Source organism: Notolabrus celidotus, chromosome 16 (genome assembly GCF_009762535.1).
Source record: "Notolabrus celidotus isolate fNotCel1 chromosome 16, fNotCel1.pri, whole genome shotgun sequence".
Classification (NCBI taxonomy): Eukaryota; Metazoa; Chordata; class Actinopteri; order Labriformes; family Labridae; genus Notolabrus; species Notolabrus celidotus.
In genome coordinates, this window is record NC_048287.1 from 10,881,994 (window position 1) to 10,909,663 (window position 27,670).

Below are 27,670 nucleotides of genomic sequence, written 5' to 3' on the forward strand. Positions count from 1 at the left end.
TGTGGTTGCATTATTCTGGGATGACAGCCTTTACCCAAATCAGAAACAAAGCTGTTTATGCTAAAAGTGAAAATTTCTCTGCTCACTGACCCTCCAGGGACGGGTACCAGGATGGGCATAAGAAGCTAAAATTAATATCATATTTGAAAACTACTATGATGAGTTTTTAGCTGGTCATGAAACAGACTGTAAATAGTATTGATATCTCTTTAGGACCTGAAAAAGCAAATAATACCATCAACAAGAAAAGTGACTGTTTTTATAAAGTCAATTTTGATGTTTGAAACCACTAGTGAGGGGTAGGTGTCAGATAAAGTGAGTAAGTGTGTGATGCCTTTTTGATGTTCCACAGCAACACATTCTCCTTGAATGATACAATTGACAGTAAAAAGATAACAGGGTGAGGTTTTCAGTCAAGAAACTCTGTTTACACATGCACTGGACAGAAACACTTTGTTCACAGGGGGCGCCAAAGTTGAAGCAAACCTAAAGTTCCTCACAAGAGCTTAAAGTGTACTTGTTTATGGACATCAGTTTTTCCCAACTTGAAACTGGTTATATTTGAATTTTTAACCCACTGATACATAGAGGTACTGAGTATTGGCTGAGACTCAAGTTTAGGTCCTGGGATACCTACCACGAAGGAAATAGAAGTACTAAAATGCCTCTGATTGACAATAGTAAAGAATGTCCATCAAAACTAGCATCCCTCGGATTTTGCTTTGAAATGTAACTTTTTTTTGACTGGAGGTATCAAAAAATGTACATTCCAACACTTTAACATTTGTTGCTTTATTTTCTTTATCAGCTCTGATAAGAGGAAGTAAATGAAAAAGTTAATTTGGTTTGGCAGTATGAGGAATTCTTCTTTAAAAAAATCTCTGTTGCTGTCATTAAGATATCTCCTGATAAATAATAAATCTGCTCTCTCCTGTCTCTGTCAGGTCCAGGGTGAAGAAGCACAGTGTTGTTCTACGGACCCAGCTGACCGTCCGTGTACACGCCTGCATCGGTGAGTGCTGTGTGACATGTTTATATATGTTTTTAACAGGAGTTTCCCCCTGGACAGCTGCACATGCACCATCAAACACATCAGTAAGCCTGGGAACATACTGTACTACACATTCAGATGACTGTCTCGGGGTTTACCTGTGGAGCATGCAGGGGTCAGCATGAGACCTCCCACCTAGAGGCAGGTTTGACTGGTATGCAAAATTTCAATTCAGCATAGCATTGTGCTGACGTCAGTGACTTTATGTAAAATTTATGTTGGGAGCGTAAGGGAGGGAAAATAAATAGATTTTTTTTAAGTGTATGTGTTTGTACAGTTGAACTGCAGCCCAGCCTGTTCCCCTCTGAGTCTGGTGAAGTGTTCACAGTGTGATGCCCATTACTCCTCCAAGTTTTTGGGTGGTGAAGAGGAGAAGGGAGGAAGAAGCAAAGGAGGGTTGCAGAAAAAAATGTAGAAGAAGAAAAGAGGCAAAAAGACAAGAGTTAGACAATTACAGTGGAATAGTGATAATGGTAGGAGATGCAGGGAGACACGTCGTCAAGCAACATATTGCACAATCGACTTGTTTTAAGTATACTTCCAAAAATGTATACAGATCAGGCACCAACAAGCCAGAAGTAACCTGTAGATGAATAGGGGTTTTGCATCAATGTATTTAAGTTGGAGAAGAAGAAGTCTGCTTATGTTGTAGAACTGTTTTGGAACTACTTCAGCTGTAGAAGACCTTTCATGTCTCAGAAACAAAGCCAAAGCTGCACAATTGTTATCATGCTCATGCTAAATATTTCAGCAGCTACTGTATTATTTTCATTAAATTCAGTTGAAGTATTCTGTGTATTTTCAAAATACTGTCATAACTTTATGTGACTGCCACTCACCCTCCAATCCTCTCACTGTTTCTTACGACAACTCTCTGTCTGCGCTCCTCTCCCCCATCCTCCCGGGCTTGTTCACATGGTCAACATTCTCCATGCCAGTGATAGCAGTGCTAATTCTGGACCCTTGAATCAGTGTGCCTCGGATTGGTTGAGAGAGCGATGAGGGCAAAGGTCATGACAATGGTGTTAAGGAGAAAAACGTGCATACATCAGTAAGGGAACTACTAGGTTTTAGAACTTGAATTTTAAAAGAGCAGAAATAACAGAGAGGAGTAAAGAAGGGTTCGCCATGGATCAAGTATACAACTGTCTCATTTAACCCAGAAAGAAACTCTTGTGAGAAATCTTCACACTGCTCATCTTGATTTACGAAAACCACTTTTTTTTAACTGCGTACTTTGAAAAACAACTAGTTCCACATTTTTTTTTTACCAAAAAAGGCTGCACCACTACCAAATGAGTAGAGTTTCCTTTTGATGGGCATGGCTAAAACTTCAATTTCAACCAATGCCAAAGCCTGATGATAGAGTTTGCTGAAATTATTGACCTCAATCCAGATTTCATTCAACATGGCACAGATGCCGGGCAGCAACCAGATCCCAACTTGGGTTGATACTGTGGAGCTGCACTCTATAATTCTGCAGCATTAAACAGATGTATAATCAGATAACACCAGCCAGTCGGAGTGATCCATTCACTTTAGAGATCCGCTGACCATTTTCCACCCCCCTCAGAGATACTTCAGTGAGCGGGTTCAGCTTTTCGCTCATCTACCCCTTTAACACTCACTAATCTGCTGAGGACTTGACCTTCAAATCTCCTGGATAGTGGACACCAAACTGTCCTCTCAATGAAACGTCTGTCACGATCAAAGATAGAAACTGCTTGAATAATCAGGTACCTTTAACCTACAGTTAGATGGCCATTCCGGTAAAATCATGTCTTGTGGGTTTGGATTAAATGTCCTAATTGGTACATGTGCAAATGCATGACAGTTACTTGGTTTGTGTGATTGAACGAAAGGAAAGCATCAATTACTTACAGATTACTAATCTTGCTGTGTTCATCAGCTTCTAGTTTTGATTGAAAGGATCAGGATCTGATTGTATTCAGGTCAAACTTTAGAAAGATCTTAGGGTTCGTGACCTTCTTCATTGATCTTCTTTCAGAATCGTGAGTTTGGAACTTGAGCATAACTGTAGGAAAGACAGCCCGCCTTGGCATTTCTTGGCACAAATGCTAACGGAAAGATCAAATTACATTCAGGCTGGCCAGCTTGGGATTAGGGATGCTCTGCTGTTCATGTGTGTGTGTGAGTGAGGGGGTGATAATGTGGGCTAGGTAATGAGTTTTTCTGATGTACAGTATATGAAGGAGAGCACATTGGCATGGTCAGCAAAGCATTGAGTTTGACTGCTGGTATAAGCACAACTCTGCAGACAATGTGTGTGCTCTGGAGAGGCCTTCATGGCACTTTAATGATCCAGCTCCTCTCAGCACTCACTGCACGGCTCCCCAAGGGAGATTGAGGTCAATTTTACAGGAATTTATCTTTTTGTTTACGCAGGGCGGATGCCCTGAGTGTTTTCAGCTTTAGGTTATGTCCTAAATATTTTTACAGTCTACTTCTATACCTCTCACTCTGTTGTTCCTTTGTCTCGTAATATCTACTCACGTGCCCTTTGTCCTTAACCTGCCCCTCATCTCTCAGTTGATCCTGTGGTCTGCAGTCCCATCAAAGTGCCAGTCAGAACCCCTTGTTTCAGGGTTAATTTTAGCCCTCCCTGCTGCAGCAGAGCTGTTGTAGACTGTAGCTGACGGGTGGAGAGAGGTAGCTCAGTGGTAGGGGTGAAGTGGAGGTGTTATCTTTAGAAAGTGTTGACAGCACAGAAACATGTGAGGAAGGCGGGACAGCGCTAAACCTCAACTCACTGAATATGAAAGTTATAGAAGGATAAAAAGGGTGGATTGAGGAAGTTACAGGAGGAATGAAGGTGATAGGTGGTCTCTCCTTTTTTAAAGGCTAGATCAACAAGGAACCAGGAGTGGGCTCAACTTTGTTTTGAACCTAAGTGTGATGAGACATTGCTACAGCTGCTACCGCTATCTATGGCCAGAGTGTTTTAATGAAAAGGACACAGCAGGGCAGGGAATAGTTGCAATAGTGCATTCCCTTAAGTTTATGCTGTGTTGAATAAATTAGCATGTCCGCAATTAATTGAATTAAATAAAGAGTGGCTGTTCTTCCTCCTTTGCATTAAATGTCTTTGCTACACCTGTTGCACTTTGCTGTGTAATTTTCTTTTTTAGTGAAGCTTAGCCAAACTTGCTGCGGTCTTTTGCTGTGGTCCACCATGATCCTTGTCCCACAATGGTATGATATACTGCGTCACAAATGGCATTGGTAACGTTGGCACAGCAAGTCCTGGTAGATAAATAAAACTTCTTTGGAAATAACAGTGTGGAATTGATAATTATAGTTATTATTAAATCAATTCAATGCTAGCGATTAGAAGGAGGTTCAAGATTAGTGATGAAGACCCAGATGACCCCAACTGCAGTGGCTGAATATGCTGTTATTTGTTCTCTGTTTAAGTCCACATCATGTACCAGAATGTTCTTACAGCTTACGTTTCCCATATGGCTGAATTTCTCCCCTGAGGTGAAAGTCTCTGCAGTAATTAAATAAACTTTAAGTGATCAAAAATAGAGGGGGGATGGGCCTGACAGGTAAAGCCCCCTGTAATGAGTGCTACAGCAGGTGAAACAAAAGAGTTGGAGTGGAACAAAAGACCATGCATGTGTTTTGGAATCTGTCCAATCCCTTGGCACTTCGCTCTGGAATTTAGCCCCTTTTCCAAAAAATTTGGCTTCTACATTGTTGGATTTTTGCGCCCCAATTATCCATCTCTAATCACCCCCCACAGAATAGTGAAAGAGAGGTGGGGGATTGGGGTTTAGATGGACTCAAAGTTGAGTTGCTTTGATTTCCTCTATGTGTTCTGTTGTGTAACAAATTTACGGCTTGTCAAAAAGGGAGTTGAAGATTGTGTTGCATCTGTCCTTTTTTAGGCCAAACTTTCCCTTTTAGCACTGGATATGCCCTTTGTAAGTTTTCATCCTTCTTTCATTGAAGAACATAAGTGATTACAGACTACAGTACAGGAGCAACAGTTTGTTGAAAGTGTATTGCACTGTAAAGAGATATATACAGAGGATTTCATGGCGTTAGCAAGAGTCACACAAATCAAAATCTCTGTTAGTGAGAGCTCACTGCCATGGTGGTCTGTAGTGATAAAGCAGTTGTCACTATTCAGTGTTGCTGTAGCGATGGGGGTGCAGTGGTACTGACAGCAGTCTGGCCTTGAGATGCTGCAGAAAGAGTTGACTACAGCTGGTCTGAACAGCAATTTACTGTGCCGGTGTCCCCCCGCTGTGGGAGATAAGGCCTGGTAATGGCATGGTGTGACAGGGAGATAATGCTGGGTAATGGGGACGCTGAAAGGGGGCAGGGGTATGGGACATCTGTGGCTGCACAGTTGTAAAACTCCAGACACACTATATTACATTTTAACTACTTTTCAATCTGGCCGCATTTCCCCTTCATCCTTTTTAAGTCTACTTTGCTCTACTTTTGTCCCCAGTCCTCACAGCTTGTTGTATCTGAACACCGTCCCCTTGCATTTCTTTCCTTTCCTGGCCTCACACTCTGCCCTATTAATCTATTTTCTCTCCAGCTTCATGACTCTTTGTTCTTATAGACACCTGTAGCCTTAGCTCCAGGAGTTGTGCCTCAATGATGATATCTTCTGTGCACATTTACATTTTCATATTTTGTCCTTACGATCTCACCATTACCTAAAATTAGAACACTCTCCTCTCTCTTCATTTGCGGTTCACACAGAAGAAGTAGGAACAAGAAAATCATTCAAATAGTTTCCTCTCTACCCTCACTAGCAGCTGAGACCCTGATGGGCCGGCTGAGAACATTGTGCCCACATGAGTCATGCCTAAGTTACTGCTGTGGGAGATGGAGAGATGGCCTGATGAGGCTTCAGGGAAAGAGGTGTAGAGCAGTGGAAGTGGTGAAATAACTTAACAGCAGTAGCTGCTGTGGAAAAGCCAAAAATTTGCATCCATCCCGCAGCTGTTCTCTATTCCCCGTGCTGCAGTAGCACTCATCAGATTGTATCACACCGTTAAACTGGCTGAGTTTCTCTTTTTAAAAGTCGAGCTGAAACAGTCCTGAGTCATATTCTTCATTTGCCTTCATGTTAAAGAAAACATGACATATTCTAACGTTACATGAGCTCAAACCCTCATTTGATGTTTAACTTGAAGCAGAACAGAGCTTTGTGAACTGACAACAGCATGATGCATTGTTATCACATTGCTCCCGGTTCTCTCTGCGAGGCAGCAACTTAATATCCTAGAAAGAACATTTCTGCATGAACTGCCTCCTTTTTTATGGTGACAAGCGAATGAAGCATTACATCTACATATCCCACTGGTTTCTAAGTGGCTGAGGTAGATGGTGGGTTTTCAAAGAGCAGAAAAATCTTGTTTAAGAGTTAAGTTTTGGGGACAAAAGCCATGTGGTCAGGGTAAGATCCTCACTTTGGTTAGAGTCCAATAAAAAATCTGATGACTCGAGTCATTGCTTCCCCTCTCTATCATGGGGTTTGAATAATGCTGTAGTCCATGTTAATTTAATTCATATCTTTTGCAAAATCTAGTATTTTAGGAAAAACAAATGAAATGTCTTCAGAAGAGATTTTACTTTTACAGTTAATATTTGAGTGACTTTCCAGCTCTGCATTATCAGCATTTCCTCATTATTATGATAAAATTGTAAAAAATGTTGCCATCACCTTTCTGTCAGAATGTTTTTGTAGTTGCAGATTATATACGGCTGTAATATATAAAGACGGCTATGAAAGCCATAAGCAGATAAAAATAACAACTGAGACTTTTGCACTGTTGAATCAGTACAACTACAAACACTCACAGGGATTATTGCTGGATTTTAATCTAGCTGCAGCAGTGCTCTTCTTCGTTGCTGTTGTAAAGTGGGACTGGTCTGTTGTAGTGTTGTGCTGCCTGTGGATGTGGCAGGGTTTTCCCTGGACTTCAGTTATACTGACAGCCCAACTGTTTCGGCTGTGTGGGGTTTGCTATCCCAACCCTCTGTGTGCGTACTGTAAGAAACTAAGAAATATATCACTACATGTTTGTGTGTATGTGTTGGCCGTGAGTGTGTCTGAGTGTTACGTCTAGGCTTGTTCATACGCACAGCTGAGTGTGCCTCCACAAACCTCCAGCCGGTCTGTTTTAATCATTTTGCAGCTATTACATAATGCAATAAAACATTACAATTACCACAAGCTCAACATCCAGAACACACACTGGAGAATCTGCGGGCTTGGCATCTCATCCAGCCGTGGGGTTTGAAAGATGATGGGTTTAAGAGATGTGCCGGGAGAGATGGGGAGTGGGATGATTTCCAGGGAAATGGTAAATCACTTAGGGAAGGAAACACAGGGGAAAAACAAAGCAAGGAGGAGGAAATGCACCTGCCAGACAGAGCAGCAGCAGCAGGTCTGAAAGTTATGTCACTGTGGTCTGCTCGCTCACAGATGAGGAGAGCAAAGAAGGAGGAACGTTTGCACAAGGTGGTTCCAGGTGTTATCATTTTCTACTACGTTTAACTTACAGTATGTTTCCTGACATACTATGTGATCTTATATTTCAGCTCCTTTCTTAAGAAGGTTAAGGGAACCTTGCTTTAGCTGCTTCATTTAGTGAATTACTTACTAAGGCTTACAGAGAAGTCAAATTTGCTTCATTTTTGTGGCATATCAAGTGCAAATCATGATGCTTAAGATGTTCAACATAAACAGATGTTTTTAGCAGTGTTTATTTCTGTGGATCTTTTTTCCCCATTTGATTCAGAGCATCTGGGAAACAGTTTTTGATCCCCGGAAACAACTTGTCTCTATCAATCTTCTCCCTAATACATGTACACACTTATTTACATGCACACTTATCAAGTTAATAGGCACATTATATAATTTAAATGGACTGTGTTTGTATCCTACCACTCAAAGCACTTTAACATTGTCACTTCCTGAACATCATAAAGACAAAATATTGAGGACTCAACCCTTCGCTCTGAGGCATTTTCAAATTTGACACTTTCACTTATTCTTAGCATTCTCTCCCATGATGCACTGGGCCTTTGCTAGCTAGCAGTTATCAACGAACTGCATTGCACTTATGTAGCACTTTACAGCATTATTGAACATGTTTGCAACCTGGTAGAAAAAGCGGTGTAGGTCTGAATAGCTTATTTTTCTAGGGACACACTGTACTGGGGGTGAATTTTTTTCTAACGCAACGGTTCAGGAGGTATAGAGATTACAAGTTTTGTCCACTTAAGGAAATTACTGACTTGACTGACAGACGGGAACTGTTGGCTAGGAGGCTTAAAGCCTGCCTCTTTACCTCACACAAGCTCGACAGCACTTAGGCTGCGTTCAGCATTTCCAATATGGCTCCGGCGACGATTGGCTCCAAAACAGCGCTTCAGAACAGATGGGTGACGTCACGGATACTACGTCCATTAATCATACAGTCTGTGGTCATGTCACATTCACACCACATTCATACACAGATAGCAGAGGCTCCCATGTAAAGCGCCCATCAGTATTGATTAATCCCATTCACACTCTGCTGGCACAGTCACTAGGGGCAGTTTTGGGTGGCGTCAACCTTCTGACTGAGAGATGACCGACTACCACTGAGTGACAGCCGCACCTTTATACAACATGTACCTTAAGCCAAGACCAGCAGATAGACTATAGTGTCAAAAAACAGGTCAAGCATATGCTCTTCTTTGACTGTAAACATACTAAACTAGGTCAAAGCTCCCTCACAGTGGCTTTTGTCATGTAATCATGCCTGCTACATGAGACTCACACACCGGAGAACACGCACACACACACACACACACCAATAAGGGTGGAGTATAATAACAGACAAGTGTGGTATGAGTCGCAGCAAGACTTCACTCAGATAATCCTCTCAGCAAGCAGCACATATCCTCCAATATCCTCTCTGTTTACTCGCCCAGGCTGCTGGTCGTCTGACTCTGGTTTCTCCTGTTTCTACTCTGTTTGCCTTTCTCACTCTCTCTTTGTATGTATCTCTGCTTCTTCTTCATCCTCTTCTTCATCCTCTTCTTCATCCTCTTCTTCATCCTCTTCTTCTTCTTCTTCTTCTTCTTCTTCTTCTTCTTCTTCTTCTTCTTCTTCTTCTTCTTCTTCTTCTTCTTCTTCTTCTTCTTCTTCTTCTTCTTCTTCTTCTTCTTCTTCTTCTTCTTCTTCTTCTTCTTCTTCTTCTTCTTCTTCTTCTTCTCATTCATCAGGCTCTCCTTTTCTGTATGCTCAACCCATCATTTAAATGGCTGTTTATCAAAAATGCTGCAAAGTACATTCTTAAAGCCAGTAAAGGAGCAGTTTAGATATCTAAACAACCCTTTTAAATGACAATTTGTCTTGTCTGGATTATTACATGGTGTTACGTAATGATGACTGCTTGTTGTGAGGGAAGAGTTCCAGAACTCAGTGAATATAGTCACACAGAACTTTGGTTCTCGTTTGATCCCTCTAATCCTTAATCAATGCATTCGCTCAGCAAATCCAGTCAATTAAAAAAAGACATGACACAGCAAGCGTGAGAGGTGAGGGATAAAGAGAGAGAGAGAGAGAGAGAGAGAGAGAGAGAGAGAGAGAGAGAGAGAGAGAGAGAGAGAGAGAGAGAGAGAGAGACAAAGGGTGAGGGTAGAGCAAGGGGAAAACACTGGGTGCTTGATTCACACGTGCACACTTGTATGTTGGTTTTGAACACCACAACATTTCCCACAATCAGCTTCTCTGTCTGGGTGCATGCTACAGGAAATCAGGTCACACTTTAATTCAATGCACTATCACAGATAATTACACAGCAACCCTGTGACATAATACCAGTCGCACGCAACGTTAAGATGGAAGTTTGATGGGAAGGATTTAAGCGTTCAGCAGCTACATTCAAAAAAATGATTTCTTTTCAGCAGCCTCGTTTTTTTCAATCAAAGAAATGTTCAAAAACTTTAAAAACCCATTTTTATTGCTTTGCTTACAGCAGGATGAGATCCATACTCCTCTGATTCTGTACTGTAAATTAGTACAGAAAAGGTGCCTCAAAATCACATATGCAGACCTGTCAGTGTAAACAGGCATTTACTTTATTAGGTGTGTGATAAATGGACACATACAGAAAACAATGATTTTAACAAAGTAACCGGTTTGCTGATGTACACAAAGCAGCCATGAGAAGGAATGTGTGTTGCCTGTCAGCAGTCCAGGTCCAATCAAGATTTGTAAAAAGTTGTGTTTTGGATAGCTTGGCACTTTAAGTTGACACTTTTTGTAGATCTGATATTTTAGAATCTGTTTCATTTAGTTTATGCTAGAAACGTTTCTTAAATTTCATTGAAAAGTGAAATACACCACGATTCACTAACACAATCATTGCTCTCTCTCTTTCTTATCTCTCTCTCTTATTCTCCTCTATCCCTCTTTCCAACCCCAACTCGGTCAAAACAGATAGCTGTTTAACATGAGTCTGCTAAACCAGCTAAATACTGGGAGGTGCAATGCTCATGGTGGATTAAGATGAGATAAGGCTGAGTGTTACCATGTCTTGATGTTGGGTCTTTGTTATTAATATAACATTGAGTACAGTCTAGACCTATGTTTGTAAAAGCGTCTTGAGATACCGTTTGTTGTGATTTGGCGCTATACAAATAAAGATTGATTGATTGATTGGTTGGTTGATTCATTCCATGAATGAATTATAACTTCTGTGTTATAAACAGATTGTATAGACACCATAGACTGTGCTAAACATGGTGCTTAGTCTCTGTGACATCACCCGTTGGTTTCTGAAGAAAGGCCTTCTGATCGGTCGCCATGTTGGAAATGCTGACTCAACCTAACTTTGGTAAACGTAGACGCAGTCAGGGAGGTGGACAGGAGGAGGGCTTTTGGGTTCTTGGCAAACAGCTACAACACACCCACCTGTCCGTCAACTTAGCTGTGCCCCTAAATGTGTGAATTTATGTTTAACATGAGTGTGTAATGAGGTGTCGCTGTCCTGGTGCATAGTGTGTGTGTGTGTGTGTGTGTGTGTGTGTGTGTGTGTGTGTGTGTGTGTGTGTGTGTGTGTGCCTGAATATGAAGCAATACCATAGCTGCCTGTTGGGATCAGGCCTGTCATCATGGTGCTATCACAGAGCACATGCTGGGTAGATTTGTGTTTGTGTTGTGGGTAACTATTTCTGTTTGTTTGTGCGTGTGTGAATGTTTGTATGAGTGTGTGTGTGTGTGTGTGTGTTTCTGTGGGTGTGTTTATGGACTTATTTAGTGGTAAAGGGGGCACATGAAGGGCACAGCGTATGTTTGGACATACTGACTGTGTGTTTGTCAGTGTGTATTTTTATTTGTTTTCATGTGTTTATGTGGCAGTAAGTTTTTCCCTCCTGTAGACATCTGCTTCTGAGCTTTCACAGCTGATGGCCTGCATGAAGGTTCAAGGTCACAGTCCGGAGATGTTGTGTGGGTGTGTGTGTGTGTGTGTGTGTGTGTGTGTGTGTGTGTGTGTGTGTGTGTGTGTGTGTGTGTGTGTGTTATATTGTGTCTACATAGGTGTGTTATGTGTATCAGCGTGTTAGCTATAAATTATCGAAGCATTCTGTTTCCCCAGGATCAGATTTATGACATTCATATAAAAGTTTGTTTTCATTTACTCCCCAGTGTTTCCATCCTCGGTGTGTTTGCATTTGGGCCTCTGTTGTTACTGTATGCTTGACTGTATGTGTACACACTTGTATGAGTGTGTGTCACTGCTGAGCTGGCTGTAATCTCTGCATAGGTCTGTCCCCATCATGAATCCCATAGTGAAGCCGTGGAGGTCTCATTCTCTCTTTTCCTCTCTCTCACAAACACAAACACACACTGAGCTCACAGGGCCTCTGTCGTCATTTGTACCATCAGCAGCCTTCAGTCTTCATACTGTAGGCCAAGAGCAACAGACAAAAAATAGACAGTCACAAAATAACCCAGTTGTCCTCTACAGTTTGGCCTCTGCTGCCTGCCAACATTTCCTTTTCATTTCACTTGACATGAGACTGAAATCATGCATCGCTGTTTGAGCTGTATTCCATTATGACAAATTGATGGGAGTATTTATTCTTCTAACTACAGATTAATGGACATACCGCTCCACAGGTGTGCATGCAAGACCAAAATACCATCCGACTGTTTTCCTGCACATGGGTTTATCAGAAATGCTAGCCCATTCTAAGAAATATTTGAAGGTCTTTATGGAGACATCATTTCTTTTTTCATTGAACGGGTGAAAAAGAACCCGTCGGTGGTGAGGAAGTCCTTGCCTGGAACGATCAGCAGGAGACAAATTAAATTCTTTGTAAGAAATTCCTGACACGTGAAAATATGTGAAAAGTTTCCCATTCAGTTAGCCTAATTTTTTCAGGGCAACAGACACGGTGCACTTCATGACCTTATCAACCATTGAACCCAGTATCTAGGTTTGTTCCAGTGCCTGACACCCACCAACCTATATTTAGCGTGGTACCAGCACAGAGGGAAAGACTTCCTCGGATTAAATCTAGCTCCCCAGCGTGCCATTACTCCACACGCCCCTCTCACTTCTTTATTTTAGATCCCACCGAAGACCTAGTTTGAAAGCCAACTGGCTGATTGGCCCAGACAGCCGTGTGGAGGTTTTTTTAGAAGGGTGCAAAGAAATCCTCCAGAAACACGAGTCAGCGGTTATAACCGGACCTAAATGCAGGACCCTCAGCTGTGCCCTGCTTCTCCCCCTCCTGACCCATTAACAGTCATGCCATGCTGAAAAATATTACCTGTGTTTGACCTTAGTGTAGACTTATGTGTAAATATCCAGTGACTCCACATTGATGTGTCACACTGAAAGATCCAAGCACATACAGTATGTATGTGGGGCAGCAGTAGCTCAGTCCATGGGGACTTGGCTTGAGAACCGGAGGGTCGTCGGCTTAAGTCCCAGTATGGACAAAGTTTGGCAAGTGGACTGGTGGCTGGAGAGGTGCTGGTTCATTTGCCTCAGATGTACCCTTGAGCAAGGCACTGAACCCCCAAATGCTCGGGTGGCACTGGTTGATGGCGGCTCCTCACTCTGACATCTCCCCATTAGTGCATTCCCGTAGCATGTTTGTGCATGATTATATCAAACTATGTGTGGTTAGCATGAACACGAAAAAAGAACATGAGTGAAAAATTGAATTTCCCCCATGGGGATTAATAAAGTAAGTTTAAATAACAGGAGTAAGAACGGTGTGTGAAGAGGTTGTTAGAGATTAATTCAATTGAAATACTTTGTGTTGTATATTCATTCATAGTAGCTTAATTGATAATGCTCTTAAGTGTGCTAAATATTTGAGGCTTGGCCGAAAAAAAGGAAAATAAATCAAGTTTGGGAACGATTTAGTGTGCAGCATAAAGGGTATGTAAGGGTATTGTGTCGCTAGCCTTTGTTCAGAAAATGCAGATTCCCTCCCGGCTGTGAGATAGTAGACAAACCTTTTATCCTTTCAGGGTTGCAGGGGGTCATGGGAGTTTACTCATGCAATCTACATGTGTTTAGTGGACTTGAATATGATCGTGTTCAGTGGGGGGGTATAGGAATATGAGGTTTCGGGGCCCTATAGCAGCAAGCCTGCCAGTGCATGTATAATAAGTGAGAGATATCTGTCTTCTCAGCATCAACTCAAACACTTCCCTGCCTCCACCAGTGTTATACCATATCACCTATTCTGACAAGATCTTAAGGTACTGCTGGATGAAGAGACCGTCCAGTTTGGGGACCTCAGAGTTGCATGGCATGGTTTTGTTGGCTTTATCCTGCTGTGACATTCTGCAGGCACTGGAGCGCTGTGAAGAGATTGGGATTAGTGATTGGAGTCAGCACCTCCAACACAAGCCATGGTGTTTGCTGGAGAGTAGAAGAGGAAGGAGTAAGTTACTGCCTCAACTGCAGTGGTTGAAATATCTCAGGTCTTGTGCACAAGTGGAGTTTAAATTAATTCTGAGGTTGATAGGATTGTCAGCATAGCATCTAAAGTGATGAAGGCGGTGTACAGGATTGTTGTGGTGGATAGGGAGGTGACCTGCAAAGCAAACCTCTTCATTTATCAGTCAATTTAAATTCCATCCTTCCCCTGTGATTATTTTGGTTTAGATATAATGGATATAAGCAGCTGAAATAAGTGTCCATCGCAGGATTGCTGGGCTCAACCTAAAGGACATCCAAGGGAAGCTCAGAGAAGAGTTGCTACTCTGTTGCATTAAAGGGAGCCAGTTAAGGTGGCATCTGATGAGACTGCCTTCTGGATGTCTCCCATTAGGGGTTTTCTGCACACATCCAGCTGAACATCTTGCTGAGGGGATCATGTATCCCTCTGGATCCCCATGAAGGCTGGAAAAAGTTGCCATTGATCGGGATATCTTGGCTAACTTGTGTAGCCTGCCTCCACAGTGACCCAGCCTTAGATAATTAGAAGAAAATACATAGATGCATGTGTATATGGGTTGATGGATAGATAACAGATGGATTCAGAGGTGAATGGATGAATTGGTGTATTTGTTTTAGTAATACATTCTAATTTATGGTTACAGGGTTCAGCCAAGGTGGAGATCAGGTGGTTAAGTGAAGGAGCAACCCTGTTTGACAACGATAAATGTTCTAAAAAGGTTTTTTTTCCTTTTAGAGGAAGGGAATTAAACTGCTGAGACATCAAATATCTCTGGGGAATGCTTTAAATTTTCCCGTCTCACTTTTTACCAACAGCTAACATCTAACAGAAAAAGAGGATAAACTCCTTGTTCTTTTTTCAAATTTTTTTTTTAGCTAAACTGAATGAAAGAATGAGTTTATTCATGCAAAGCTTTTGTCCTATTAGGGTCCTATGAGTGAAGACACGGTCATATGCATGCCTCTTTTTCATTTTGCAATGCCATGATATGATACCACTACCACAAAAAGCAAAAACAATACCATGGTATAGATTGTATATCATGTTATGGGTACTTTTGACTCTATTTATGGTCTTCTGGAACCCTTGAGGAATTTACAGTATCTGGCTGTGCAGCTGTTAAATGCTCAAAAATGCTCCATATGACCACTAACCAGTTTCTAACTTGGTCTGTTCATTGTTCAGTGCTGGGCAGGTAACACACAGTGGGTTTTTTATGGTCTTTTCTAAAAAGGAAAGCTGCTGCTGTGGCTGACAACATCACAATGACAGTGGTCAGTGTTAACCTATATCACCAAAGTTTAGGGCCAAAACACTCTCTGGCATTGAGAAATGCTTAAGAGACTGACGTGATTCTCTTGGTTAGTCTTCACGTTTTTTCTTGTCATCCTTCACGGTCTCACCTACACATCCCTGTTTCTGTAGCTCTTCTGGAAACATCTGCCGAGCTTGCTTCCTGTTGTTAATTCCGAGGATTAAGCACAGCACTTGTAGATTGTTATTGCCCTTTGCTTTGACCAACCGAGCAGAATTAGACTTCAGACATTTGAGAACTCCTGGATTTATAATTTGATATGTTTGAATAAGTACAACAAAATAGCGTGCGATTTGGACTATAATTGCTGTGGATTAGGGTGAGCATAGCCTGAGTTGGCCTGTGTGTTATTCTGTTTTGAGACGTGTAGATGGTGCAGTAAATGTTGAGGGATTAGTCAAAGCTGAAGGGTCACAGTACTAATCTCATTATGGCAGGAGGAGAGGGAGGGATCTGACCACTGGACGACTAAGCAGACAGCTTCAGTACTGGGGGAATCCCTGTATCACTGCAGAGGATATCCTTCACACAAGCACACACTGATGCATATATAGGTACTTTCACTGCATGTTTCTGTTCTATAGATAAACAAGTGATACCTATTTATCATCCCGTACTGAGACTAAATTTACGTTCATCTGGAGGGATTACAGCATGACAAACAAAAGACCTATCTTTTCATAAGCCTGTGTTCTCACTTGAGGGGTTTTGGGTGTTATAAAACCACATGTGAGTATGAAGCTCTAACAACAGCTGGGCTCTGCTGTTCAAGTCACCCCTTTCAAAAAGCTCTATTTATAGAGATCGATGGACAGTGTGGGATTGGATAATTTTTAGATTAAAGACAGTTGTTGTATAGTTCCAATCTATATTATGTGATGTTCATCTAATGGAACAAATGTTTTTTTTTATCTCATTTGATGAAAACAGACATTAAAACAGGACTAAGTGCATGTTCAGCACGTTTTAACGACTCATCCCTTTGCTTGCTGGCTGGAGAAAATTTAATTTTTAAGATGGAGCATGCGACCAGATGCTTTGTTCGGCCTGATATATTGCAGTGAATGTGAGGTAATGGTGAAACAGTGTGGACAAAAACTGCGAGTTCTCCAAAACAAAACAGTAAAACTCGAAAGGAACCTATAAATGAAACGTTCTTTTTCTGTCTTTCCTTCATCTGTCCGTCTGCACTCAGCAAACACAGGCCCTGGCTTACACATGGGAGCATGCACACGATCACACACGTGCATGCACGCACACACAGGCACACACACAAGCCACAATGACACATCGCAGTGAGTGGTTCAGCTTTTCTTGTGACAATAATAAAACCTAGGGCCAGGAAAAAAAGGAGAATGACAAGGAGAGACACGTGGACAGACCGATGCTTCACTCACTGACCACCTTTTTGCTATTTTCTCTTTAAGGCCACTAAAGGACATCTAATTTAGAGTCATTATCTCCCTAGTTTGTGTTTTGTTGTTGTTGTGATCTCCCTATGGGGATGCAGCTACTGAATTAGTGTTGTGATGCCAAACACAGTGAGAGATATTTGTTTGACTTACTTCCTGCTTAAAAGCATCATCACTCTAGACTCAGAGTGCTCAGACAGCCTGAGACCTCTGCACCGATGAGGAAGGGGTCCTTTGATTAGTCGGCATGTCAAACTCTGTTTACTCAGGACGAGGAAGGTAATTATGCTAACAAGACTTTGTTAGCTGACTAGCAGAGGATAACAAAGTATTGTCATGACAACATTGATGGTGTGCATCACTGACTATGGTGTGACTATGCAATGAAAAAAAAGGAAAAAAAAGCACATCTAAATGTATAAAGTTTCCTTTCATATCTTCCATTACTGACCACCCGTTGTATACGGAAGAGGATTATCGCTACTGGTAAAAAAAACATTTAAGTTGCAATATTTTTCAGAGTTCTGACTTTAATCTCAGATTTCTGACTTTAATCTCAGAATAAAAAATATATATATTGCTTCTTAATTTTTTTTTTTCAGTGGCATAATCCTCTTCTGTAGTGGTATCAGACCCAACACTCACAACAGAAAGATAACCATTCAGTATGCTTAAGTGTTTTTATGATCTGTTCCAGTCTGCACTGAGGAATTTTCAATTTGACATCCAATGAAACACTTCCACTGATTCTTAGCTTCCTTTGAGCTACCTAGCTTGTTTGCAGTATTGAATGAACTGCATTGTCCTCCTGTAGCACTTCTCTAGTCCCTGTGACCACTCAAAGAACATCATATCAAATTCACCCATTCACACAGGAGGAGCTTAAAGCTCAGTGTCTAGCCACAAGGACACTTCTCCACAGACTGCAGGAGCTGAGAATCAACCTGCTAGCCTTCATCTTAAGAGACAACCCACTCTACCACAGTGTCACAGTTGCCCCTGGGCTGTGTTGTTGTTTAAATATTCACACACACATGTATTTCCAATGGCTACTTTAAATGATAATCAATACAACAATACTCTAGCGCAATCTAAACATGTATGTAGGTGTTTACTATATTGCCTGTGTAGCTATGACCCTGCCTCTATTGTCTGTCAGCCCTGGTACAATGTGTCCTGACAGCATGTTACATACTGTACATCATGTATGTCCAGCTAACAGTATCAGTATGTTATGTACTTTCAATCCAACAATAGCCTATGTATAAAACGTCCTAAATGTGTCCTATGCAACAGTGCTACGTCTAAAATTAGACTATAAAGAATGTCACTGTTAAATGGGGCTGATAAGCTGTAGTTGGCTTGTACTATTTGTGTTCTCCAGGGAGGAACAACCTTAACCTAAATTAAGTTTAAAATAAGTTAAATTTATTTTTTTTGTAAGTCAAACAAAGATGAAAGACTTATTACACTAAATTTGAACCAAGGTTAATTTTCTCTTTAATTAAACAGAGCAAATAGTTAGAAGAGAGTTCAGCTGCTTATGACACAGTGTCCCTACCTTTTCACACCTGACTGCATCACTAGCATTACACCAGAGTAAATCCAGCCAAGTTCAAGGCTTATCACAGCCGCTGACATGCTCCTGATGGACAGCAGACATTTTGGTAAAGGTTACCCTGACAAAGAACCTGATAAGGAACATGAACATCACATGTGACAGACCAGACGGACTGTTCCCTTCATCATTAAGTGATTTCCAGGGAAACCTAGAGAGCAGGAACAAGGTAATCAGATCAAAGTGGCAGTTTGAAATGAGGAGTTGACTGAGCCACATTTTGAAGTCTGTTGTGATTTGCTGAGAGGGGTGAAGTCGTTTCACCTGCCAATCATCCATGCTCCCCTCTATTCCGGAAATGCTGCCTTAAAGTATATGGAGAAGATAGACATATGTTTTTTGTCTCCTTGTGGAAGGAGAATGTAATGTCTTTAACCCTCTTATTTGTTTCCTCTGTGCATTACCCAGAAGCAATCGGCCTCCTATAAATTAGAAACTGGCCTGTATTCAGTCATCACCCTCTTGTATTCCTTCCCATTCCTTTCCTTCACTGACCTTTCCCTTCGTTTAATATGCTGTCCCCTTCTTTTTTGTACTTTTATTTGCTTTCCTACTTTTTCCATCACATAGTCAATATCTGCCATGTGAATTCATGTTTTCCCCCTCTGTCCCTCTCACCATATTCTTTGCCCTTTTTTGGTGAGCTTGAAGTCCCTTTCCCCCAAACATTTACAGTGCCAGTCGCCTCCTGGCACTTATGATTTGGATTATTTGATTATCTTAGCTGTAGACTATCACAGATGTTTTCATGAATGCTGCCTCTGATCTCACAGAGATGGTCCAGCAGATGGAGAGACTCTAATTCTTTGTCTCTGGATGGAATGATAATGATTTTGACCCTGGGCTATGGCTAGGTCAGTCTCGTCTAGCTTAGAAACAGAAACCACAGAGGTCCAGACAGTGGGACTTTACTTTCTGTACGCTTTAACTAACAACCCCTTGTGATAGACTGAAGGATTTGACAACAACACGCAAACAACGGATTTACTCATTCGGGTCCCTGAACCCCCCGCTGACACACACTTAAATGCACAACTGTTCAAATGCACACATTCACAGCATAGACAGTCATCTTGACAGACCCGCAGCTTAATGACGTGCATTTTGGAAAATCCCCCTTGTTCATTTATTAGGTAGTGGTTTGTATGTGCATTCACATATTATGTTTAGTATGAAAATACAAAGCTGTGGACAAAATTAGAGGCTGTTTAAAATGTATGATACTTTTAATGATTATAAGTATACTGTAAACCTGTAGATACCTTTCAATATTCATACTGTACACAGACACTTGGGAAAAATACCTTTGTAAGAAAGAGATGAAAGAGCTTAAACATAGAATATGAACTGTAAATACAGTAGGATGTAAAATAATTAACAAACGACTTAATAAAGACATGACTGAGCACATGCCTAGATCCAAAAATGTGTTCAAAAAAGACAAGAGGAAAGACACTCAATTCACAATATATCAGTCTAACTATGTTAATGAGGGTCTAAGAACATCTTGCTTGACATCTTAAAGGTACAGTGTGTAGAAGTTGATCTATTTAGCAATATCTAGTGGTCAGATTCTAGTTTGAAACACTTCCTCTTTCACCCTAATCATTGGTCAAATTTAAGAAGAGACAAGAAGATCCTGTGATGCATGAGTATGATTGTTTATTTATTTAACTTTATTTAACCAGGAAAACCAAATTGAGATTAAAAATCAGTTTTACAAGTGTGTTCTGGCCAAGATCAGCAGCAGCACGTTCCAACAAAGTTACAGACAAACAACACAGAAGATCCACAACAACCACTCTCTTCTACATCTTCTCTTTGTGTCCTCCCCAACAGATACAAATACAATATGATATTCCATTTCTTCCAAGTCTGTTCTGCTAAATGCCACCAAATAGTTAACACTGTACCTTTAAGAAAAATAAAAACAAGTTTAATTCCAAAATTTAAAATATTGCCTAGATTTTAAAACCAATCATGAAAGTAGTAATGGTGTGTGTGAATAGCTGGTTAGCATTATGCTAACCATATGCCTACTAATGTTGACTGCCAATCGAGGTTGTCAATTTTTTCATCTGTGGGAGTTTAGAGTGGGCCGTTGGTGATCTATCTTTGGTGGTGGGCATTGAGCACGGGGGGTTTATTATGTCATGATATGGCACCAGCTAATGCTATAGAGCCATCATTTGAATTCAGCAATTCAGAGGCTACTTAAAATAATCTTCAAATGACCCCCCACCCCACACACAAACACACACACCACACACACACACATGTACAAACAGATTGTGATCAGCTGAAACATATAGTGCTAATTGTCACATGGTCAGTTCTCTTGTGCAGATACAGGGATGTCGTTCAATAAGTGGGTGCACACGCAGTCTTGAGAAATACTTAAAGTCAAAAGCTAAATCAGCTGTTCCTTTAACCTGTGTTTTCTGGCTTTATAAATATTATTTTATGTAAGCTTTATGTGCCTGTTCCACACTCTCAACTTTGAGTTTTACAATTCTCCAAATTTGAAGAGTATTTAAAAAAGGAATGCTGCAAGTAAGCTTCAAAGATAAAAATAGTACAAAGTATACTAGTTAATAGTCCAACAAAAAAAGCAGTTAGGTGCTATTGTTGTTCCTGTTGTTGTATTTGTGTTGAGTGCTAGATATTTTAAAGCTACATATCAATGACGAGGTATGAGGCTACATATCCGTTTGTCCTGAGTACTTTCCATGTTGTGACCTGAATACCTCACCGTTGAATCCCAGCCAGCAGCTCATTAACATTCCAATACAGCTCTAATCACCACCGCAACCGGCATATGTGTGTGCGTGCGTGTGTGTGTGTGTGTGTGTGTGTGTGTGTGTGTGTGTGCGCATGCGGAAAAAAAATGATCCTGCACGTGCAGCTCTGTAAGTGAGGACGCAGTGAAAGTGTGACAAAGTGCCAACCTCAGGTAATCAGAGTGGATCAAAAGGGAGCGGATCCATTCACCCTCAGCCTTCCTCCTGCACATCAAACTGTTGTGTAACTGTTGCACAGCTGAGATTCATTGCACAAACTATTTTTATTGATCAAGACATTGAAACACATGAAGTTTGTTGGGAGATGAAAGGTGCACCGCAGAATGAGCAATGCTAAGTGATTGTGTCAGGAAAGCTCATATCAAAGTCAGGTGAAAAAAATCCATGTAACCGCTTCCTTACTTTAGAGCACATTTAAACGGGTCAGTTTGTTGAGTTTAAGACTATTAACCACTGCTTTCTCTCTCTCTCTCTCTCTCTCTCTCTCTTATTCCAGAAAGACTATATAACTCCAATGGACGGGACTTGAGGCGGGCTCTGTTCTCTCTAAAACAAATATTTCAGGTAACACACACACGTATTTCACTTGCAATTACTGTCAGTTTGTTGTTGCAGAGCACAGACGGTTATTGTGGCCACTGTGTGCTTCCATGATGACAGGGATCTCCATCAACGTGGCGTTTCTCTCGCTGTGTGTATCTTAGTGGGTGTGTGTAGGACTCAATGTGTGTGTGTGTGTGTGTGTGTGTGTGTGTGTGTGTGTGTGTGTGTGTGTGTGTGTGTGTGTGTGTGTGTGTGTGTGTGTGTGTGTGTGTGTGTGTGTGTGTTTGGGGGGGTGTGTAGGAGTTTGCATTTGTGTTTGTGTGTTTATTTTAGGATGAGAGGAGTAAGCGACCTAAAATAACAAACGTTTTACTTGAAGCATTCACACAAGAATACTCGCATAATGACACACAGTCCAGAAATCAGACTGCAATTCAAATGGTTTATATTACTGCAGCATTCAATGCCCTTCTTAGTGGTATGATTGTAATTTGCACTCTTGAAAAAACAGTATGAATTGACCATGTGACCAGATCATAGAAGTCATATCTTCTCCTGGTGGAAAAGGTAATAGTACTGTTGATGAATGGAAAAAAGAAAACGTTTAAAAACTCATAAAAGTTTCTGTTCATTAAAATTTGACCATGCACCTAACCAATGCAGCATTTCTTATAGGTCCTTTAGGAAGTCACCTTAAAACTATACTGATTGCTTTTTAATGTTGTGTTTGGTACAAGTAGATGTGTCAAAAGCAACAGATTGCAAAACACATAGCTGTCCACATGTTGAGTGTGCGTATCTGCTGGACTAAACCAACGAGGGATTGAAAGATTGAGTCATGGAAAATGAAATCCTAATCCTAAACATTACTGACACCATGTGGTGAGAAGAGAAAACTAAACTTAATTAAACTAAATGCAGAGTTTAAGGAGGATTTTATGCATTTCTCAGTGTATACTGAGAGTTTAAAGTGTAGTTACACACACTTACACTTACACACTCTCTCTATCTATCTATCTATCTATCTCTATCTCTCTGCTTTTCTTTCAGGATGACAAAGACCTGGTCCATGAGTTTGTGATGGCTGAAGGTCTAACATGTCTCATCAAGGTGGGAGCTGAAGCTGACCAAAACTACCAGAACTACATATTGAGAGGTATGTCACGCTCTCCAGACCATAATCAGGCACACCTTTGCGTATAATTTTTAATTTCTCAGTAAAAAAAAAAGGGACACATTAAAACAAAAGGGAGCAATGTATGTGAACGGTATTTATTGCATCACATCAGAAACCATAGGCTTTGGAAAGTTGAAATAAATTGTGCTCATATTATATATTGACAAAAGTTTGAAATACAGTCAAGATAAGAAACAAATACAGAAATACAATTTATATGAACAAATTCAAACTAAAAGGTTACTGTGGATAACAACAGAACTCTCTTTAGTAGTATTCATAAGTATGTTTAAATTAGTGTATAATTACCTGAATATTAGAAAACATTTTGTTTTTATTAACTTAGAATAAGTGCTACATATCTACAGAAGAGCAGGTCTCTTTCCACAGTCATTTTTACATACAGCAGCACAGAACAGATAAACCAGAGGCAACTATTGCTTAAGTTAGTGCACCAAAAGGAGGGTTGAGCAAGGGGGCGTTTCAATCTAGAAGCTGACTGCTAGATATCTCTGGATATTCTATCTTCTACACACTGTACCTTTAAGTTCTCTCTATATCATTTTCAGTATAATTTTAGTGCTGAAGAAATTTTAGAAGGGTGTCCTTTGAGTGATTTATTCTTTGCATGAATGTCCAACATTATTTATTTTTTGAATGGCGCACATCAGCTTCTCCAGTCAGGGAACTGCTTGAGTATATGAAAGTCTGGACATCAAAAAACAAAACAAAAGAGCAATATAATTAAAGAAATAGAACACATCAATGGATAATATATGAGATAAAGTTAAGCTATTGAAACAAGAATTTATTGACACACACACACATTTTTTGTCCCCATAATTTCTCAAAGCAATTACAACACTAAGAAATCACTTTTGATTTCTAACCTTCAAACACACACCCAGGCATTCCCCTAAGTCATGATTATTTCATGACTTACAGAACTGGGGAGTTTATGTTTCGAATGTTTTTCCTATGACCTAATGACTCGCTATTTGAAACCACGTGACAAATCTGAACAGGGGCTACTGTGAGCAGATGTCACACACTCTGTTACCCATGAGCAAAACTTCCCTTGCCTCCCAACCTGTGAAAACACTGCATCAAAAGGCAATTACTGCTCTTAAAGTATATAATAGTAACAGAATAATTCAAAAGTATGTTCATCGGATGAAACAACCAAGCGAGTGTAAGTGACAGTATATGAACATTGCACAATCTTTCAAACGTGTGTGTGTACATGCAACTCCTTGTTTTCTTCAAACATGAAAGAAGAAGCTAAAGGTTGAACTGAAAAGAACACAGTGCTGATGTTTTTATTCAGTCTGAGATGGTGATCTCTGTGGTTGGCATTTAAAGTCAAAATTAAAAGAAGCCCAAGAAGTGACTTTTTTGAAAGCCAGTAAGCAAAAGAGTTAAAATACTTACTTGAAAAACAGACCTGAGGGAAATGTTGAATATTCAACTAGTTTTTCAGTATTTTTTTATCAGAAGGCCATATGGTCGAATGGAGTGTTTTACTATGTCACTCTCCTCCTCAGCAGAAGTTCCTCCACATACAGGGATGAGCCAATAATCACTGCGTCTGCAAAAAACCCTTTCTCTGGGGTTGATCCGATTTTGCAGGATGACTTTGTACCTTTCCCCGGTTGTCTTAGATATGAAGGCTTGAGTGTACAGTCTCTCAGCAATACTTAAATCAGGTGTGGAGTAGATTCCTCTTCCATACAAGGCTTGTTTACCTGCAGGTGTAAAAGTAACTATTTATCATTTTCACATTTACTCACGTTACTGAATGGATGATATTTTCACTGCTAAAAACTAAAATCTTGTCAATTGATTTTGTCAGAATATCTGCTTACACTTAATAAAAAATGACATGACCTGACAGGTACTCCCCCTGAAAAGTTTTAGCATTTAGCAAGTTTTTTTTTTTTTTTAAACCCAATACTATTTATTTCTATTTTATTGATTATATTACAAAATTAACATGACATACCATAATTAACTAAAAGGGCATCCAGAGGGCACTTTTTCGTGTATTTTCCTCTGAGAGAACACCTGAGAAAGCATTTTTTAATGTTTTATCTACTTCAGTGGAATCCAAGAGGGCACTAAAGCATGGTTTCTTTTGGACATGAGGCCACCAGCCCCCTCGCCCCCCTGAGTACACAATTGTCAACGGACTCTCATTTTCTTAGATACAACTTTTACCTGCACAGTGGTGACTCCTGACGATGCCTATGGCTCCATTCAAGGTTGTTCCATGATAACTTTTACAAGAAATAGCATTATGAGGAAGCGTTTCTGTCACGGATGACAGACCCATGTAACTGAGCTTGACTCTCCTCCTTAATCTCCAAAAAGATTTAAAGTTTGAAAAGCCACAGACTGAACATTTTTAATGTTTAGAGAGTTAAAAATAAATTATGTTCTGCACTTTTAAATGCATTTGAGGAATCCAGACAAATTATCAATATGTTAATAATGTATAGCCATGCATGTATAAAACTAGTTTCATACGTTGAAGGTCTTTTTGTCATACAGCCTGATTTTATCTTATCCATAACAACGTATGGGTTGCTTTACATCAGTGCAATAGTTCTCTAATCATAACTGTGCAGACAAATGAGTCTCTTGTTATCAATACGCACATAACATGTGCTTGAGAATACATTTAGGGTTATTTCTATGCTTTAGAAAAACCTATAGCAGTTTGTGCAAGCTAACAATAGCACTGACTCCATATCTGTACGAACAGAATAACCAAGAAAGACGTCACTTTAGTCTTGTTATATGATTTAACTCTAAATACAATTCATATATATTTTTAAATTTAATTAGAATGATAATTGTAATTCAAATTCAACATTTTGTAAGATAACTTGTGAGAACTCTTTTGACCATGACTAATGTGTATGAAATGGGATCCGTACTGTGCTTTGACACCGGCAACAGATCATAGCAGTGACAGGGACTTCCTTTTGTGCTTTGATTCTTCAAATTTTTCTGAATATGTTCTTATTCTAACTACCTTAAATGAATAAGAGTGCTGCACATAGTTGCTTCTTGGTGGATCTTCTCTATCTAACTTTGTGTCTCTTCCTCCTCCCTCTCTCTCAGCCCTGGGGCAGATCATGCTGTACGTAGACGGGATGAACGGAGTCATCGGACATGTCGAGACAATCCAGTGGCTCTACACTCTTGTTGGCTCAAAGGTATCACTGACACACCAAAGCAACAAACAGAAAGCAACCTCAACCTCAACACATACATACTCATCTACACTGCAAACAGGCCGCCATCAGCTCTGAATTAGCCAGCCATTGTCCCCTTTGTTAACTAAAACAGACAAACACATCTATGTCTGATTGCATTTTGTGTCTTAATCCTTCAGATTTTATCTTAGTTTGGAAGTTTTTTGTTTTGTTTTACATTTTTAGTTCTAATTCTGCTTTTCTTAGAAAGTAACCAAGTCTTGATTCCAGTCAATAACGTATTGAAATAATTTCAACCTGCATTGTGTTAAAGGTTTAATGACTATGGCTTATAGCTCATGAAAATCCAAAATCCAGTACCTCATAGTTTTTAGAATATTTCCTATGAGGATTTACAATAATTTGAATCTCTATGTCTTAATGACTTTTTAAGATTTAATGAGCCATTTAAACAAACGTACAAATAGCATGAACTACAATGAGAGTCTGTAAGTGAGAGTCTATCTTAGCTTCAAAACAACTCAAAACAAAAATGTACATATATCATTTTTGACAGTATTCTGTATTATGATACATATAGATACTGGCTGTGTATTTTAAATCATTTTTTTCTGTATGAGCTTGTAACTATGTACGTCTCTTTCTAGTTCCGTCTGGTGGTGAAAACAGCTCTGAAGCTGTTGCTGGTGTTTGTCGAGTACTCTGAGTCAAACGCTCCTCTGCTGATAGAAGCCATCACCTCTGTGGACACCAAGACAGGTATATTTGAGGACCAGCAGCTTAAGAACCAGCTTTCATTCATCACTCTGTTAACCTGGAATTCAAACTGGAATTGAATTGTTGTTGCCTGCACTGATTCACCTTGAGAGGGGGTTAGATAGAGAGCCGCAAATGATTCTGTTTGTATTGTTCTGATTTTCAGGCTGCAAGCCGTGGTCCAACACTATGGAGATCTTACATGAGAAGGACGGAGTGGACACAGAACTGCTGGTCTATGCCATGACCCTCATTAATAAGGTGTAGTGTTTGTTGTGTCTCTTATTTTTCATTATCATCATTAAGTTCTTTGAAACAGAGCACAAGAACATACTTTAAAACGTGTGGTTTCTTTCCTCAATCATATTCACACACTTTGATCAGAGCTTTGATATTCAGTTCTTTGGGTGAATGTCCAATATAAGCAACATTCAGTTACTTAACATTTAATTTTACAATATTTTGTCCACCAGTATTTCTGTCACATGATCTCAAACCTTGTTTTTTCAGACACTTGCAGCACTGCCTGACCAGGATTCATTCTATGACATGGTGGACGGTCTGGAGGAGCAGGGCATGGAGACAGTGACACAGAGACACCTGGGGAGGAAAGGCACTGATCTGGACTTGGTAGAGCAGCTCAACATCTATGAGGTTTGTGACATTTCAACTCATGATATCATGAGGAAACATAGCAATCTGATTCTTTTTTTAAATTGAAGATCAGATTTCAGCATCCAACACATGATCATGTTTTTGGTACAGTATATTTAAAGTATGTTATCCCCATACTCAAGTCTCCAA

At 40.2% G+C, this 27,670-nt stretch overlaps 1 protein-coding gene across 3 annotated transcripts in view; it reads left to right on the forward strand.

Annotated features, from left to right (window-relative positions):
* Nucleotides 1–27,670, forward strand: part of fhod3a (formin homology 2 domain containing 3a) — a 65,744-nt gene that overhangs the window by 15,549 nt on the left and 22,525 nt on the right. For all 3 annotated transcript variants that reach the window (XM_034705614.1, XM_034705615.1, XM_034705616.1), the window contains 7 exons: nt 945–1,012; nt 21,666–21,733; nt 22,763–22,868; nt 26,016–26,110; nt 26,758–26,869; nt 27,033–27,127; nt 27,377–27,520. In XM_034705614.1, the coding sequence (XP_034561505.1) occupies nt 945–1,012; nt 21,666–21,733; nt 22,763–22,868; nt 26,016–26,110; nt 26,758–26,869; nt 27,033–27,127; nt 27,377–27,520 (688 nt within the window). The remainder of the gene's footprint in view (nt 1–944; nt 1,013–21,665; nt 21,734–22,762; nt 22,869–26,015; nt 26,111–26,757; nt 26,870–27,032; nt 27,128–27,376; nt 27,521–27,670) is intronic.